The 16,410-nt window shown below is 38.6% G+C and overlaps 1 protein-coding gene across 3 annotated transcripts; it reads right to left on the bottom strand.

The window, feature by feature from the left end:
* Window positions 1-2,347: 2,347 nt before the first annotated feature.
* LOC110042141 (major facilitator superfamily domain-containing protein 12-like) lies at window positions 2,348-16,081 on the bottom strand. 3 transcript variants are annotated; one of them, XM_089295792.1, is made up of 12 exons: window positions 15,949-16,030; window positions 15,271-15,754; window positions 12,146-12,260; window positions 10,721-10,885; window positions 10,143-10,235; window positions 9,589-9,681; window positions 9,247-9,287; window positions 8,435-8,567; window positions 8,064-8,170; window positions 5,885-5,962; window positions 4,950-5,074; window positions 2,348-4,249 (listed from the first exon to the last, which is right to left on the bottom strand). In XM_089295792.1, the coding sequence occupies exons 2-12, from the start codon at window positions 15,750-15,752 to the stop codon at window positions 4,029-4,031; spliced, it is 1,653 nt and encodes a 550-aa protein (XP_089151918.1). In that variant the 5' UTR covers window positions 15,753-15,754; window positions 15,949-16,030; the 3' UTR covers window positions 2,348-4,028. The 3 variants fall into 3 exon arrangements, with proteins under 3 accessions (XP_089151918.1, XP_020603149.2, XP_020603151.2); XM_020747490.2 differs by having other exon boundaries at window positions 15,271-16,081; XM_020747492.2 differs by lacking the exon at window positions 5,885-5,962 and having other exon boundaries at window positions 15,271-16,081.
* Window positions 16,082-16,410: the final 329 nt, after the last annotated feature.

The raw sequence follows: 16,410 nt of genomic DNA, 5'->3' as shown, positions 1-16,410 counted from the left end.
GACTAAGAGGTATTTTTTTTACAAAAAAATAACTCAATGATTACCTAGCTTTTACCTAGCATGTGTTCGACTCAGGGGAGAACACTCGGTGACGCCTGGCACGTTTTTGTGTTTGGATCATCGACCAAAAAGTGACGTCACATCCGGTAAAAAAGCGCACTGAGCGGCAAAATCAAATTTGAATGCGACACAATCGTTCTCTCAGTAAGTAGAATGGCAATATTTCGTAATCGGCGGGATATTTCTATCGTTTTTTTTGGCCATGATGAACAAAATTTTGTCGTCTTCCTCTTCATATCGTTTGTTTGAGGAACAGAACGATTATTTATTCAAAAATACGCTGTTTTGAAGGCGTGTGTTTTTACGAAGTGTCGTCGTTTCTTCTTCGCTGAATTCCACAGGAGTCATCGTTTGCGTGGAAATAATGAATTCTAGGTAAGTTGCACTCAATTCAGATATCCTATTCTCTTAGGTAGGCATTACACTAGGAGAAAAGCGCAACGTCAGTTTTCTAGACGTGGGAGAACCTATTTAACAGAAGCCCATTTTTTCAAATTTACCCTTGACAAACACTTGAGAGTAATGTAGGTGTTAATCGTATCACACTGTAAGCCGGAATAGACCCACACACATAACGCGGCGGAATGTTCTTGCCGATCGACACTAACGCAAATTCATGTTCTTGCTTGTGACTCAAACTGGTGTTATAAATTCTGTTACGTTTGGTTAAGAACCTTGAACAAGTTATCTCAACTGGGCTCAGCACGAAACGCGATGTTTATTTCTTAAAATTTCAGCAAATTTTTTGGAAGCATTTGCCAGTTTCACTGTATAAAAGTAAACTCGGCATAATTTGTATCACAGCTGTAGAAGCTGTACGCGAAAAGAACCCGTATGTTTCTACCGCAAAAACGAGGCCCTAACTCCCCGTCGATCTTTGGCAAAATGATACAAGTTTTCTGGCAAAAATATAAGCTTACTTGGGCTCCGCCGCCCGAAATAAAAAGTATTATTAATGCTATTAAAAATAAATTGATTAGTAAGTAAGTTTTCAAAAAAACTTTCAGTGTTCAGGGCTTTTGGCAGAGAATAGTTTTTCATTCAAACGTTTTCACCCGACTGAAAATATTTTTCAACCACCCATGTGGAAAAAATAATGCACTCACCAGCTCTAAAAGTTTCAAAATTGAGGAGGATAAGCCATATTGTTTTATATTCTACTAGTTTTTAATTTTACGCGCTTCAAAACGATTTTTTTTAGAGTTAGGCGAGACGTTCTTTAACGTTCGAGGAGTCGAACTCAAGGATTTTGGAAGATACCCAGCGCATAGCTCAGGAAATAGCAAGCACGTACACGAACATGAAAGTGATCAAAACTAAGAAGATTACAAGCAATTCATACGGGTTTATTACATTCAAACATGCAAGTGAATGACTTCCAGTTGGGCTCATCAGATTTATTAATGAATTTGAAAACCTGTGCAAGTGGGGAAATGCCCCTGATAAGCAAAATTTGAGAGTTACTTGCCCAAACGGCAAGCTGGAATTCAGACATTTTTCGAGCCCTGATTACTCGTCTCCGTTAAAATGCAGGAGAGACTAAGCCTAGACCGCGCACCATGCGCGCATGATAAGCGTAAACGCGATCCGCGCGTTCGATTCGCGTACTTCCGCGAATCAGAAATTCTTGAGATCCTAGTATAAATCGTGGATTGATACAACTCAGCTGAATTTCTTTTTAATTCAGTAGTGCAGAGGGAACAAGTAAGTCGCCATAAACACACTGAAAGTGTTGGGTTACGAAATCAAAAATCTGCGTTGAACTAGTTTGAAGTAATCTCCCACGTCAGTTTGCTGCATGCGGCCAGTAGCAATTTACTTGCTCCATCTTTGTTTAGCAGAAGAAATGAAAGATGTTATTTTAAAGTGAAGATCGACATCTCTTCACTTGACTTTACTTGGGTGCAACCCCCGTTGCCAGTGGTGCCTAACCCAGCATTATCCGTTGAAGCTTCGTTTGTAGTGATTATGGCTTATTATGTTGCTGGGGCCAGGGTTAAAAAAAAAAAAAAAAAATACGCGTTGGAGTAGTTTGAAGTATACACGATTTTCTACCCTTGAGCTTTAAGACTTTTGGTGCGAACAGTGTAAAAATACTCCATCTTTTTCTCCCACGCGAAAGTGAAGTAACTATTGCGAAGTGAAGATGAATCGTCATTAAAACGGACATATCCCTTCCCCGCACCCCACGGCTGTAACATGTGCTCGAGTCCCACGTCTCCCTCAGCCGGCCTATGGCCTTGTCTTATAAAACTAAGTTAGAGCCCAATCGTAAGACAAAAGAAACTAAACATTTGCAACATTTATTTCTAACAAATAGTCGTTTCACATAAAACAACCTCCACCAACCGCACCTTCCAGTTTAGTCTCTTTCGCCGTTACTCGAGTTGTCACGAAACGCCACACAGTATCGCGTGAACACCCAATGTAATGAACGTCTAAAGGAAAATCCGTACTCATGAAGAACGCTAATATGACAAAAACCCCACACGACGCAAGTTTCATCACTTTCTCGATCCACGTCAATTCTCTTTCATTAAGTACGAAAAACATTCTGACTGTGTAGTTTACGTATTTTGTATTAGGAAAATTCCCTGTTTTCGCATGTTATCTTGAAATAGTTAAATTGTGTTTCTATTACAAAAGTGATAATACACCGGGGAACAGCCAAAACCATTCATCATCATAATAGTTCATTTATATAGCGCACACATCCATTACAAAGCTATCCCTAAAAACTTAATTATACTTAATTATAAAGCTGTAAGCATGTTTCGTATTCTTAGCACATGGACAGTCCATGGGCAAAAAGAATACGCGATTATACTTGCTTCTCATCAAATTCAAAAACAGTTAGGTATTTACCTTGGATAAAAACGTACAATCTCTTTTCCTGGCTTGTTTAAAGTAAATATATGCAATGTAATTCGTGTTCTTTTCAAACAATGATGTACAGAGTTGCTGCTTATATCATTTCTCAGTGGTAGAATGAAAGAGTTCTTCTCTTTCCAATCACCACTTATAGTTTTATCGTTCTCATTTAAATATAAATTTACTAACCTCTAAAATTCCATCCGGAAAATAGTTTTTACAGGCATTTATATTAGTTTTTTCTTTTAGAAAAACCTCTTTTTCAGTTCAATAATGGTTTTGCACAACGGCAAAAATGTTAGCTATTAAAAATTTATCTTGTCTTTAACAGTATAATTTTGGTTCGGTAAGAAACAGTTGCTTTGAATTGTTTTTTTCTCCTTTTCTATGTCGTAGCACAAAAACTACAAAGTAACCTTTTTTGTCTTTGAAAGTTCAGTACCCCTGACCGAGACAATAACTTGATTTCTTGAATATTGCAGGTTAAGCTATTTAACTTTCAGTTTATTTTTGTTTTCTGCCACGTTGTTAAATTTATGAGCTCGAGATGAGTTTCGAGTTTGAGATTACATCACGAGTTCCAGTTGGAGTGAAAACCTTGATTTACAGCCCCTGTTTTATGACGATATACATGTAAAGGGTTTACCCTAACCTACAAATGAAAGCCAACCCTAACCCTAATCAGTCTAGCCAGAGGGCTCATTAATCTAATCGGAGTATCACGTTTCAACTCGAAATCGATATTACAACTCAAAACTCCATCTCGGACCATTTTTGAATCGAACTGATAACGTTCGTAATAAAAGCAATTTTCATACTCTTGGTGTCATGGATTAACTTTCTCCCATTCGATACAGAATGGAATCGCTTGCACGTCTCAGCGCCCAAACACAATTCGGACATGTCCGGAAAGCCTCAGTGACGTGGAGCGGGTCCCAGTCTTACTTCAGCCATTTCAATATCTCTGTACAAGGCTGAAAAATTTAGTCTTTAGGGAAGCAACTTCAGTCTTTGAGGAGGGCACCGGAAATCTTCCAGGTAGACACCTTAGTCTTTAAGTCAGACACTTAATTTTCTGAGGCAGTAACAGCCTGCCGTCACCGGTCGCATTTCTTTTCAGACTTCCTACATGAATTTGAAAAATCTTCCTGTATCGAGCACGGTGAATCTTGGATTGACCCGTACTTTGGCGAAGCTGCGGGCTCGTAGATGAGGCACGGAGATTTAGGAGCTCCAATAGATCTTGCCACGCTTGTACTCCCTAGAGTGCTCTGGCAGAGGAGCTTGTCTTGAACATTTGAGTCCAGTACTCCAGAGTCTACAGAAGACGATATACCTAGTTAGGAACTGTGTGAACTTAAGTAGACTCTGCTTATGAGCCAAGTGGCTCATCAGGCCGGAGCTTATCGCGGTTTCTGTAGGATGAAGCGACTAAGAGTATTTTTACTCCCCGCCCCCCTGGATAAGATGCTAGTCCATCGCAAGTTTACCCCCACCATTAAAGTTCGCCGGTACCCATTTACACACCTGGGAGGAGAGAGGCACTATGAGCGTAAAGTGTCTTGCTCAAGAACACAACACAATATACCCGGCCAGGGCTCGAACCCGAACCGCTCGATCCGGAAACGAGCGCACTAACCAAGAGGCCACCGCGCCTCCCACATGTGAATATAAGAACGGACCTTATTAATCAGAAAGGGATGGATCGGGGATCGCATGAGCTCTGACAAGAGCTCCCGATCCACAACACTTTTGTTTTCCTTGTCAATCATCCCTTTGAGCATTTGACACTCGCAAAGCAGCTGATGTAAGAGATTTTAAGGTTGGCGGGACACTGATCAATGATTTGCAATTAAAGAGTGCGTAACTTTTCTAAATAGGCATTCAGATTGTATATTTTGGAGACCCATTGCTTAGCATAATGGCTCACTAAGAAAAGACGGACGCACCATATTTGAAACCCCCCTTGCATGAAGATAAGCATCACACATTGTACGCCAAAAAAACAGTGCAATTACCTTTAAACTCGCCTATTTTTGTCTTTACCATGGTCAAGAGAACCAGAAATGAAACAATGGTGGCTCCACCAGCAACAAACACCATGATCTCCCTGTAGTACAGATCACAAGCTGAACAGCAAGTTCTACAGAAATCAAAACAACTAATCAGTAAAGATCATTCAGTTCTAACTGAGTAGCTGGGAAAAAAGCGCGGGAAATGGCGCAAGCTAAATGACGAACGCTTTGGGCTTTGCACCTCATTGGACGAGAAATCAACATTCTAGGCCCGTTCGCACTACGTCGGTGGAATTTTAAACAGCAACAATCACCCGTCATTTTACATTTGTGTTTGAGTTCACCCACGGCAGGGCAGTCTCGTGATAATCGCAACATCATCGTTTACGAAACGCTTCGTTTTCAAAAATGTTTTCCGTCCAGAATAAAACGGAAAGCCGGCGTTTCTAAATTACTTCGGTTTGAAGAGCGTTTTCGAAAAGCTCCGTATTCGTGACGGGTTAGCGTGGACGGTAGGCCTAACTGGAGAAATAATGCTACGTTTTCAAATTCCTCCGGCGTAGTGTGGACGGAGCCTTAAACGAGCGAACTAAATCCAACGAATTTCTGTAAACACTCGCAAGGCTGACAAAACGCAAAGGTCGAAAATATTGTGGAAACACTTACGTGCGTCTAGTGTTCCCACTGTTATAAACTAACTATGCTTCTCCCAAATTTCCACTCGCGTTTCCCTAACCCTAACCCGACACCACCGGAAAAGTGTTTTCTACTTCTATAAATACGCGGTATCCAAAGAATGACAAGATAATTGTAAAAGGTTTCCTTTAAGGCTGAAATTGTTCCAAAGCATTCGCATAACCGCCGTGTAGTAAGCCCGCATGTAAGTTACACAAAAAGACAACAATTTAACAATGGAATGGGGTGGTATAAACCCGTACATGTGTGGATGTCCATGTCCGGTTCCTTGTGGGTAAGCTGTCGCATTTCCACTCCAAGAACTGTGCTGTGGTCCATGCCTTGAATCACACAAGTGAATGGAAATAGCAAATGCAACATGAATAAATTATTCCCATGCGTGCGCGCAACTAAGCCAGCAGTCAGATGTGGACAGCATTGTGTCGCTGTTAGGTGCAGGGCGCAAGCAAGCAGCAACAACATGGCAATCATTATTACATAGATAATAGCTTTAGTTACATGTCCTCTGTACACAATGGAACAAGTGCTGCCCTCGGAAAATCCGCGTCCGACGAGGGTTTTCCTCGGCCGACACTTATTAACCAGTCAGGGAATAGCACGAGTACTCCCGAGCACCTTCGAGAGTTGTCACGTCAGCATGACATCATGCTGCGAAGTAACCTCTCTCAAAACTCGGAAGGTGAACACATGGCTACATCACAGTCAGTCATGGCATTCACTGACTGGATGGAGTTGACAGATTGACAGCTGTAATATACAATAACTTTTCTATCAGAGGTGTGGCTTAGAGCTCCAACACCTCCCTAAAGAAGTAGGCTTCTGAAGCCACCAACGTTGCATGAAATATGAACGACATTGAAAGCTCTCCACTTTGCTTTTATTTCAAGTAAATTCGATTACCGTTTTCGCTTCTCTATCATACAAGCTAGCAATGAAATCTCGAACAAGCAACTTCAGAGCTCCAAAGCAGAACGATCCGTGTCTAATTTTCCTGTGAGAAAACACAACTGAGTTGACCAGTATGGATGATTTTCGGGTGTTGGCATACCAGGATTTGCCATGTTATTTCAATGTGTGTCCAGTAGGTTGTTGTAGCGTTCAACCCTCAAGATGAAAAGCTGGTGTAACGTGGAATGAGCCAGGATTTTCACACACCAAAGAGTAAATATGGGCAACTTGTGAATTTCTTAGATGTAACTGAAGAAATTTTCCCGAAGTGGAAAGCCTGATAGCAGGTCAGGATAGATTAGACCCGAGTTATATGACGCTGTGTGTTGAGGGGTAGCCGGGGTATCAAAGACAAAGGAAACTGCAGAAGAAAAGTGATCACAGAGAATGAACCAGATGATAAAGATGTTGACGGTAATAACCTACTGTAGTAATGATTTACTAGCTACAGTGTGGGGCAATTAGAAAGACGCTGAATTGCCAGAGGTTGCAAAAGCATCACACCTGGATCTTTCCTTCCTAGCCATTGTAAAAGGATTGAAAAAACTAATCCGGTCAGGAGAAATATGTGTTACGGTCAAAAGCAAGAAGAACTCCAGTTGAGCAAGTAACATCCTGACTGAAGAATTGGTATTTGTGAAGAGGAGCTCCCGAAACCAGCTGTCGGCCAACTGTCGGCCAATAGGATACCAACAAGTTACCAACAAGCTACCGGAAGTTTTTCGACAGTTTTCGACAGTTGATGGCTCGTAATACACGGTATAGTCATAGAGTATGATTTAGGAAATGACCGCTGCAGGAAGTCAGAAACTCGTAAATCATCAGATCAAATACATAACTGGAAAGTCGTTGACAAGCACACAACCAAAACAAGAAACCATAATATTGTTCACGCAAGAAAATCTTCTATGACTACAATAAATGCAGTCTTGACTGGTATTACAAAACAATGACATACATGAGGAATGATTAGGGAGGTTCCGGGTGACTCGTTAGACAAAGTGTCTTTGGACCTCTCATGGGTCTTGTTACCAAAGAGAATAGCTGAAACAAATAAGACAGCCTAATGAGACTGTTTCTTCGGTAGTTTTGCAAAGAATGCGTTCGCTTGTAACGGAAAACTGTATTTTCCTGTTCAAGTGCGGAAAACCTCGGAGGTGTCGATACAGACCTGTATAATTCATATTGCATGTGCTAACTGTACCGCACATGTACTGACTCTAATGAGACTCTTTAGATATAGCACATTTACAAGTCAGTTGTTCTCAGTTACAACTTGAACAGTAAAAGAAGTAAAGAAAGAGTAATATACATGTAACTATTTCTTTCTTTCTTTCGTTTAGTTTGTTCTCGGAAAGTACAATTTGAAACAAAGTAATCTTGTTGTCAAATTGTACTGATAACATAGCTTGTATTTACCTGAGAATTCTTACGAGAAAGTAAGCAAGCAGTCGTGACTCCTATGATACTTACTTTCCTATCTTGTTACATGGATGAAATATCTGAATCAGCTGAACGGCAACTCCATTGGATAATTTATCAGTGAAACTCATGGCTCCATAAACAAAAGCACCTGTTTCCTGAGAAATAAAAAAAAGACACATGCAAAGTCAACAAAATATGTTACTCCACATACATACGAGGCTTTTTTTCAGAAATTTTATATCTAAGGCACGAAAGCCAATTAAAATAATGTTACAGGTGAGTGACATCTACATGACCATACAATCATGTACCGCAAAGCTCAATTGAATCCTGGGAGGGAGGGAGAGAAATTCTTTTGTACAATCCTGTGGACCAGCCTTCCCTGAATTTAAACTCAAAATCTGTGACAGGCAGCTTACCACATTCTCTCCAATAAGATCTGCCAACATAGTCAAAGCTGTAACAAGAAGTGTTGAACCACCGACACCTAATAATGCTGCAGCCCCATATGTAGCTTTGTAGTTGTGCTTATGAATGAACCACATCCATGTGCTGTGATAATAAATAACACAGAAACATATATTATTCATATATAACACAGTAACAGGTTTAGGGAAAAACCTAGACTGCAAAACAGTCATATTTTGTGAGAATGGGGGCGACGGTCAATATTCAAATGAAAGGTCTGACGCGAATGTAACAACGGCAAGGGAGAATGGGGATAGCTAGGAAAAACCACGAACCAACGAAAGAAATTTTAGCTGTTTCAGTTAGTGACATGTCAAGCTACTTGGAAATATATTTTCAAGTTTCCCAAGAGGAGTAGAACTTATAACATCCTGCAGACCATTTGTAGGCTCTACTGCTGAACTATGTTAGACTCCATGGAGCTTCATGAAGACTGTTGTGTAACTAGGTTCAAGTGTGACCAACTTTCCACACACTGTTAGGATCAATTCAGCCTGGATAAAGGACCAACATGAAAACTTGCTGGGGCTGATATGGCTTCCTCTCTAAATACTGTCATTTACTTAATATGTTTATTTTGTCTATTTACTAGATCATGTCAGTAAAGAAATGAACATGGTATACGTGAAGATTGATAGATATGAGAGGCATGACCATTTTCTTTGTTACTATCCAGTGTTTGCTTGATGTAAAGTAGCTATCAAAAGGATGATCTAATTCTGTCAGTAATCCTATCAATCCAATTCAAACACTCCTGGCTCACCTCACTCCTGCTATCATAAGTAGACCAAGAAAGAATGTTCCCTACAAGCAAATATGAAGAGCCAATCAAATTATATAAACCAAAAGATTAAAACATTTTTATTCAATACATGATGATCCCACAATAGTATCTGCTTTTTGGAAGATTGCACCTTAATTAAGAAGACATAAATTTTAGTTGATCTAATAAATTATGATCTCAACTTTTATGCCCTTGACTCCAAGGTTCTTCATATTTATATTCACACATACATTACTGTAGGTCACTGTTCCTTCACAACTTAATTATAAAAAAAAAATTTCCAAACTAGAATTACAAAATCACATTATGTGTCGAACATACCTTCCTTCCTATGCGATTATTCAATGGTTTTGAAAGAAATGTCGACAAGAAACCGCTGACGTAGATAACTAAGGGAATTTTGGCAATGGTGTCCTGAAATGGAAAAAACCCCGAGATATTGAAGGTATCAATAATACATTTATAAACTTGTGTGTCCCCAGCATTTAGGGTGTGTTCCTTTGGGGTGATCTGGATCAGGATCAGTGATCCAAGATCATGGTGCAGCATAGGACCCAATGAATCCACTCTGGTCATGGATTCATCGGTTCCTTTGATGCACCATGATCCAGAGTGATCTTGGATCACTGATCCAAATCCAGATCCAGATCACCCCAAAGGAACGCACCCTTAGTAAGGTTTCAACCACTAATCAAACTGCCAGACTGCCTAGGGAGACTAATCAGTCTTCACCCTGGCTAAAATCAAATTAATTAAAGTTCACACTAGATAATATGATAGTCTACATGCATGTCTTATGATTCTGAAATGAAAATTCCACAGAAAGAGACTTTCACTCCACTACTTTTATAAAAAGAATTTTACCAATTATTTACCTTGTTGAGGGACAGTGTTTCCAGAGTGTACATTGGGACATACACTTGTGTAATATTAACAATAAGACGAGTACACATGTACAGCAAAGCCACCTGCAATGATAATTAAAAATTATGAAATACCCAGGTGTGCTAAAGGTTCATTAACAATAATTATTATTAATTAAAAGTATGAAATCAGGATTTCACTATTCTCAGGAATTGAATTGTTCAGGAATTGAATTATCCAGTAATATTTCTACATGTTTCATGAGTTTGTAACTTTGGAGACACAACAAAATGTCTCCATCTTGTAGATGATCTCCAGTCACTGCACACTAACCATTGATGGTGTATAGTATCTCAGCCAATCAGATAATTACAGCATTTGCTTTTGCATATTATTATTGCTCTTTTACTTGGCATCCATTACATTCATTAGCTCAATCACAAATTCCTTGCATGGGCAAAAATTTCAAGACAGGGAAATAACATTCAATAGTTTTTGAAACAGAATATATGAAATCCAGAGTTTATATAGTTAATACAGTTTTCACTGTTCTTTGATACGATGTTAAGTTTTTGCTTTTAACACAAACCTGATAAAACTGGATTTCCTTAAACCAGTGTTTCCAGTTGCCAGCACTCCTCTTACTTCCTTCACTTGCAAATAAATATGTACAACTTCTTGGCGGCTCTTTCAATCCAATATGGAAAATGAGCATGAATAGAAGACCAGTACCCACCACAATAAATACAACATACTGAAAAAGAAATGCAACAGGTAAGTTAAAAGACTAGGTGTAAAGAGACAAAATATAACGTTACTGTGTAATTTGACTGAATTGGTATCAAAACCGATTTGCAAAAGCAATTTGACTTTAAAATCCCCCAATCCAGGATTATTACATTTTAATTACAGTCAAACACATATTACAAATTGTACAAAATGCTTCCATTTACGGTTAACTTTCCAACTTTAAGGGAGTACTCTTAAGCCTATGCCATACTGTACGTCTGCACCTTACAGAGATGTCCTCACTTTTTATAGAGAATTGATGTTGTGTGTGAACATAATGGGATATACACAAGTAATATTAATACTCTTGGTTACTAATAGTTGGTATTGTGTCATTGGATGGAGTATAAATCATAAAACCATTTTCTACTCACTGCTCTGCTGAAGCTAAAATAGGGTTGTTATGACTGAGCTTACCCAGAGGGTTACATGGTAAGGAAATTATGCAATTCACAAGTTATGCTTGCACGTCGATCGGTGGAGAGTGAATGGGTGGGTCAATTATAAAGATAACTTAGTATGACTGTAAAACTTAGAAAGAGGCAGAATCGGAGTGTTTAAATAGACAAGTGAGGATCCTGAACACTTGACGGTATTTGGGCTTTATCGACAAGGATGTGTGGGATTACCCTAGCATTTAGCAAAAGTTTGTTACGGAAACATTTCCGTAGTGGAAATAGTTGGAATGAATGTACAATCCTTGCATCTGACAGCTTTTAAGATGGTTTCTGCTCAAAGTTTGAGCAATAAGTGCAAAAATTATTTACTAAAAATATACTCACAGCGCGGTAAGTTTTTGAATACTATATATAAAAAAAACACTATAATTCATTTCTCTAGGTGACAATACGATTAAATCCCCAAGCTTTCTCGAGAAATTTATTGTCAAACGTCATAAGAATGCTTAATGTGTGCGTTATTGTGTTTTCAACTAACGTGAAATGTACGTTTTTTGAAATATGGATAAATTCAAGTTCAATTTTCTCTCGCGGGGTCAGCTTAAGAGCTTAAGTCTCGATAAGTTCTTCTTACCTTTATTGAAAATATTATGGTACCATGCTATGAGGTTTTCTTTTGGTAACTTTATTTTTGCCATTATGGCTCGAATGTTCTGCGGAAATCATCAAAATAATTTTATGGAACAGATCAGGTTCCACATTTAAAATATAACAAATGAAAACTATTGGTTATTGGAGAAATTAGGAAGAAAATTCTTAGCACTGACCATAAAAGCTGTGGAGTCAGAAGGAGTAAGTTTTTCTGATCCTCTGCCTTCTGTACTTAGAAGAAGCCAAGTTACCAAGAATACAAAAATGTTTGATGAGACTGTAGCAGCATATCTGAAGAACCAAACAAATATATGGTTTACTAAACTATCAAATGTGCCCCCACAGGGCTCAAAGTTAATGACCAACTGGTCACATATGTGACTAGATGTTTGGCTGTATGCCTAAAAATCATGTATGGTCGCACCAGTGTGCCTTTGGTCAGATGCTAGCCACCTGACCATACTAACATACTCCAATCGATAAGACAAAAAAACAGAAGCTTCAAACAATAAATACCGTATAAATATAAACGTAGATGTAACATGCTGAAGATGACTAATAAAAGTCTCAAAGCCACTGCTTTCTGCTTTTATCACATACGGAGCAAAATTACTGAATGCTGATTGGCTGAGACAGAGGGCATTTTTTCTTAATCACAAGGGCACTTTTGGTAATCAAGAGGGCATGATTACTTGAAGCTGATTGACTGAGCATGCCTGCTTTACGTTGGTTTCCTGCTTCAAACAGATTTTGAAAAGGAATTTCAGAAACACAACACTTGAGTTTGATCTAAACGCGGTTGTTTCATCTTAACGTGAAAGAAAATGGACATGCAGCAAAGCGCAAACTTTTGATGGAAAAGCAAAAGGATTTTTCTACGAAAATGAAAACCAAATGTTTTGATGTGATTTTCAATGTCATTCTTATTGCATGTATTTTATTTTACTTTTACTTTTAATTTATTTTTATTTTTTAATCTTTTTTACTTTCATTTTACTTTTATTTTGTTTTATTTTTCTCACATTTTTAGTTAATATTAATTTAATTTATATGTTATTTTTTGTTATTGCTCATTTTTTTTACTTCTTTGTTATTTCTATTTTATGTCACCTAGTTTTCTGACAATATAGTATGTATATCAATGTAATTTTCCTATGATAATGCTGGGCCACCATACATATCCATGTGTTTACATCAAACTAGATGTTCGTTTAGATGTAAATTTTACAATGCTGTGGTGCAGCATTCCAATATTGACTGGCAGTTGGCTTGGAAACTGACAAATTCAATTCAGATTTGCTTTCAAGCCAAGTTACAAACTTCCTTTTGATTTTAGACAATTTTAGTTCCCATAACTTTCTGCTCTTTTTGTCTCAGAGGAACAACAAAATAATCATCCTTTGGCCAACTACAGCCCCTCATGTTTAACGTGATGGACTTCAAATAGAGCACTCAGGAATTCAGCAATTAATATTTAATTGTTTCTGCTCATCTTTACTGCGCAAGCAAATTCACACGCCACGTCATGCATGAGTGCACACTAAGTAATAAAATCAACAATGATAGGGGAGATGGCCATTGCTATAGCTTTGCCTGGATTTAACGATCTTGGACGTTCGGTGACCCCTACTTTTCTTTTGATAGAAAAAAATGAAGAAAATGTGTCAATTAGAAGTTTGCATTTTTAGCAAAATGCACATTCGAATATCGTTATTTTTAGCTCTTCGTTTATCTGTGTGGCGGTTTCAAATGCCTCTTGAAGGCTTAAGTTTTGTGAAAACATTGGCAACATTTGGAATTATTTACGCAACAGACCCACTTCTACTAAATATGACTAAGATTGTTTGCCTCCATTGACTCACCTTCAGTATTTTTAACTACAAACCCCTGCCGAATTGTGTGCGCCAATTTTTCAAAATCAGGGTAGTTTTCCACATGCTTCATCTCTGAAACGAAGTTGGTGACCCCCAATATTTTTTGCTTTTCTGTCACAAGTAACTCATTATCTGACTGCAGTGAAAATTTTAAAAAAATCTATCTACTGGAAAATTTTTACACAAACGACAGAAAACATGGAACAATTTTGCTACGTCATCGGATTCAAAGATATTGGGATTCACCCATTACACGTTATTGGATTTGTTGTGGATTTATTTTTTTCCACTCTGGAAAGCGGATTCAAAAATATCCGGATTCGATGCTGAATTCGCATGTGTGGACGGAAGCCGTATCCAGAAAGAAAAAGTTGTGAATTCAAAAATATCCGGATAGAAAATACCATGACGAAAAAAAAAGAAAACAACTTGTTTACTCTAAAGTCAATTTGATACAAAGTGAAGTTTTTTTTGTAACAAAATTAAACGAGAAGAAATATCCCTTGAAATGAAAGTATTTTCATCTTTGCATTGCATACAACAGTGATCGATTGAAAGAATGTAATCCTAAAAGGAGAAAAACCATGTTTGTCTGGAGGTCTCTTGGAACTTTTCCCTCTGAATACACTGAACGTCTTGTCTAAAACGAGCCCCACGGTGGAGCAAATCATCCACTACAAAACAAAAACATTTAGTATTGCTTGGCAATTCAAAACATGGAAATTCTATAATAATTTCAGACTGCTGGGTATCTTAAAGTTTTGTATCGAATTGACTTCAGTTTGTATCAAATCGACTTTTTACCACAATTGCTACTAATCGCAATCTGATTGGCTCATTTGGCGTTGTTGATAAGAGTCCAAACAACGCTGCTCGCATCAGTGTGTTACGCAATTCCTTTTTCAGCTCACGCTCTGAAAAAACATTTTCTTTGACGTTAATATTGTGGTACAAACAAATTGAATGTGGTTTAGCATGTCTGTACTCTTATTGACAACGATACCCATCATCACAGTGATCAAAATTTGTTGTGGACTCACGAGGCGCATGACGCGTATCGTTGTCGATAAGAGTACAGACCACGATAAACCACATTCGATTTGTTAATTAGATATCGACTTCAACCTGTAACGAAACGATTTGTATAGAAACGACTTTGTATCAAAACGATCGGACACCATTGTGCAATGTGACGTTTGAGCTTGACCTGCTTCGCTGAAAAGGGGTCAAAAGCTTGCTATAGCAGACGGCAGACCGTAGTGCGTTACCCATTACATAATATGCTTTCAGCATGGCCGGCAGTTAGTACCAGCTGACACGACAGAAATTATGACAAAATAAACTGACGAAGTAACTTTACATAAAAGCTTATTTATTTTTGGTAAAAAAGTGCAACTCCATCGATAATTATGATTTGGTTGACTTACCTAATGGCATTCAAAGTGACTTTTTCGTTCTCGTTATCCGTCAGCTCTGGAATCAAGCTTAAATGAGAGATCTGCGTGGAAGCCCAGCCAAACTGGAAGATCACAATAAAGGGAACATAGTACATGAATAAGGCCCAAGAGGAAGCACCTTCGCAGTTGATACAGAGGTTGAAAACGAACGGAAACGAACCAGCAACACACAGAACTCCGACAAGATGCCACACTTTTCTCCGGCCGTAATTACAATCGCCAGTTTTATCGGACTCCACTCCAACAAACGGGGTGGCCAGAGCATCGGCGACTTGTCCGATCAACAACAGAGTTCCTGCGGCCACGTTCGAAAACTCGACGACCTTGTGAAGGTAGACAAGAAAGTATGTAAACCACATAGAGGCACAAAGGTCGTTAAGAATATGACCAACTCCGTAGCATATTCGAGTTCTCCAGGTCAGCTTCGGCTTCACTTCAGTACACTGGTCCATGACTAAAAAAATTTGAAAGAACTGCAATCTTAGTTATAGTAAGAAACCACTAGCCGACGTAGTACCTGTCACGAAAACAAGAGATAGCTCTTTAGCTGGCAAACTCGTTTAGAACGCCAAGCAGTTTCTGCTCTGATCGCAAGAAGGTTGTATTGTTGTTTCAAATTGATAAGTATAGTGTCTCAGACTCTTTCACCTTCCCTCTACGAACATTTCTAACTTCCTCCTCCTTCACCGAGTGCTGTAATGAAATTTTATATACGCGGCTTTTATCATCACAATGTCACGTGCATAGTCATATGATGAACAAGAGTGCTCCACAGGGGAGGTGAGCTACTTTGTCTAAGAAGTGTCTAAGACGCTATACACATTATTTTCTCTTATTAGCTTGGAAAACCAGTGGATTTGACCTGCAAAAGACCTTACGTACCTTCTTTACTTCTGGTAACACAATAATGAACATTTTGGAAAGATAAGGGAATCTATGAATCACATGTCATTGTGTTACAAGGGAACCTCACTGCCCCCTTACTGAGGAAACCAACGGAACCTTGAAAGGAGATTTGTTATTGAACATAATACATGTACCCTCGGGCGATAACCACGAGGACAGGCAAATTTATTTTTGACTATTTTTTTCTGTAAGATTATCGTTGTT

The sequence above is a fragment of the Orbicella faveolata genome, unplaced genomic scaffold (genome assembly GCF_042242905.1).
Source record: "Orbicella faveolata isolate gen_17 unplaced genomic scaffold, um_ofav_v1 contig_26, whole genome shotgun sequence".
Lineage (NCBI taxonomy): Eukaryota > Metazoa > Cnidaria > Anthozoa > Scleractinia > Merulinidae > Orbicella > Orbicella faveolata.
This window is presented reverse-complemented; position numbering and strand designations above follow the sequence as displayed.

What these genes read in the sequence shown, in the direction of transcription:
- LOC110042141 (XM_020747490.2), bottom strand. Translation starts at nt 15,752, where the DNA reads ATGGACCAGTGTACTGAAGTGAAGCCGAAGCTGACCTGGAGAACTCGA. An exon ending in GTCACTTTGAATGCCATTAG is followed by an intron (nt 12,261 to 15,270) that starts GTAAGTCAACCA and finishes TTGGTTCTTCAG; the next exon opens with ATATGCTGCTACAGTCTCAT. An exon ending in AAACACTGTCCCTCAACAAG is followed by an intron (nt 9,682 to 10,142) that starts GTAAATAATTGG and finishes TTTCCATTTCAG; the next exon opens with GACACCATTGCCAAAATTCC.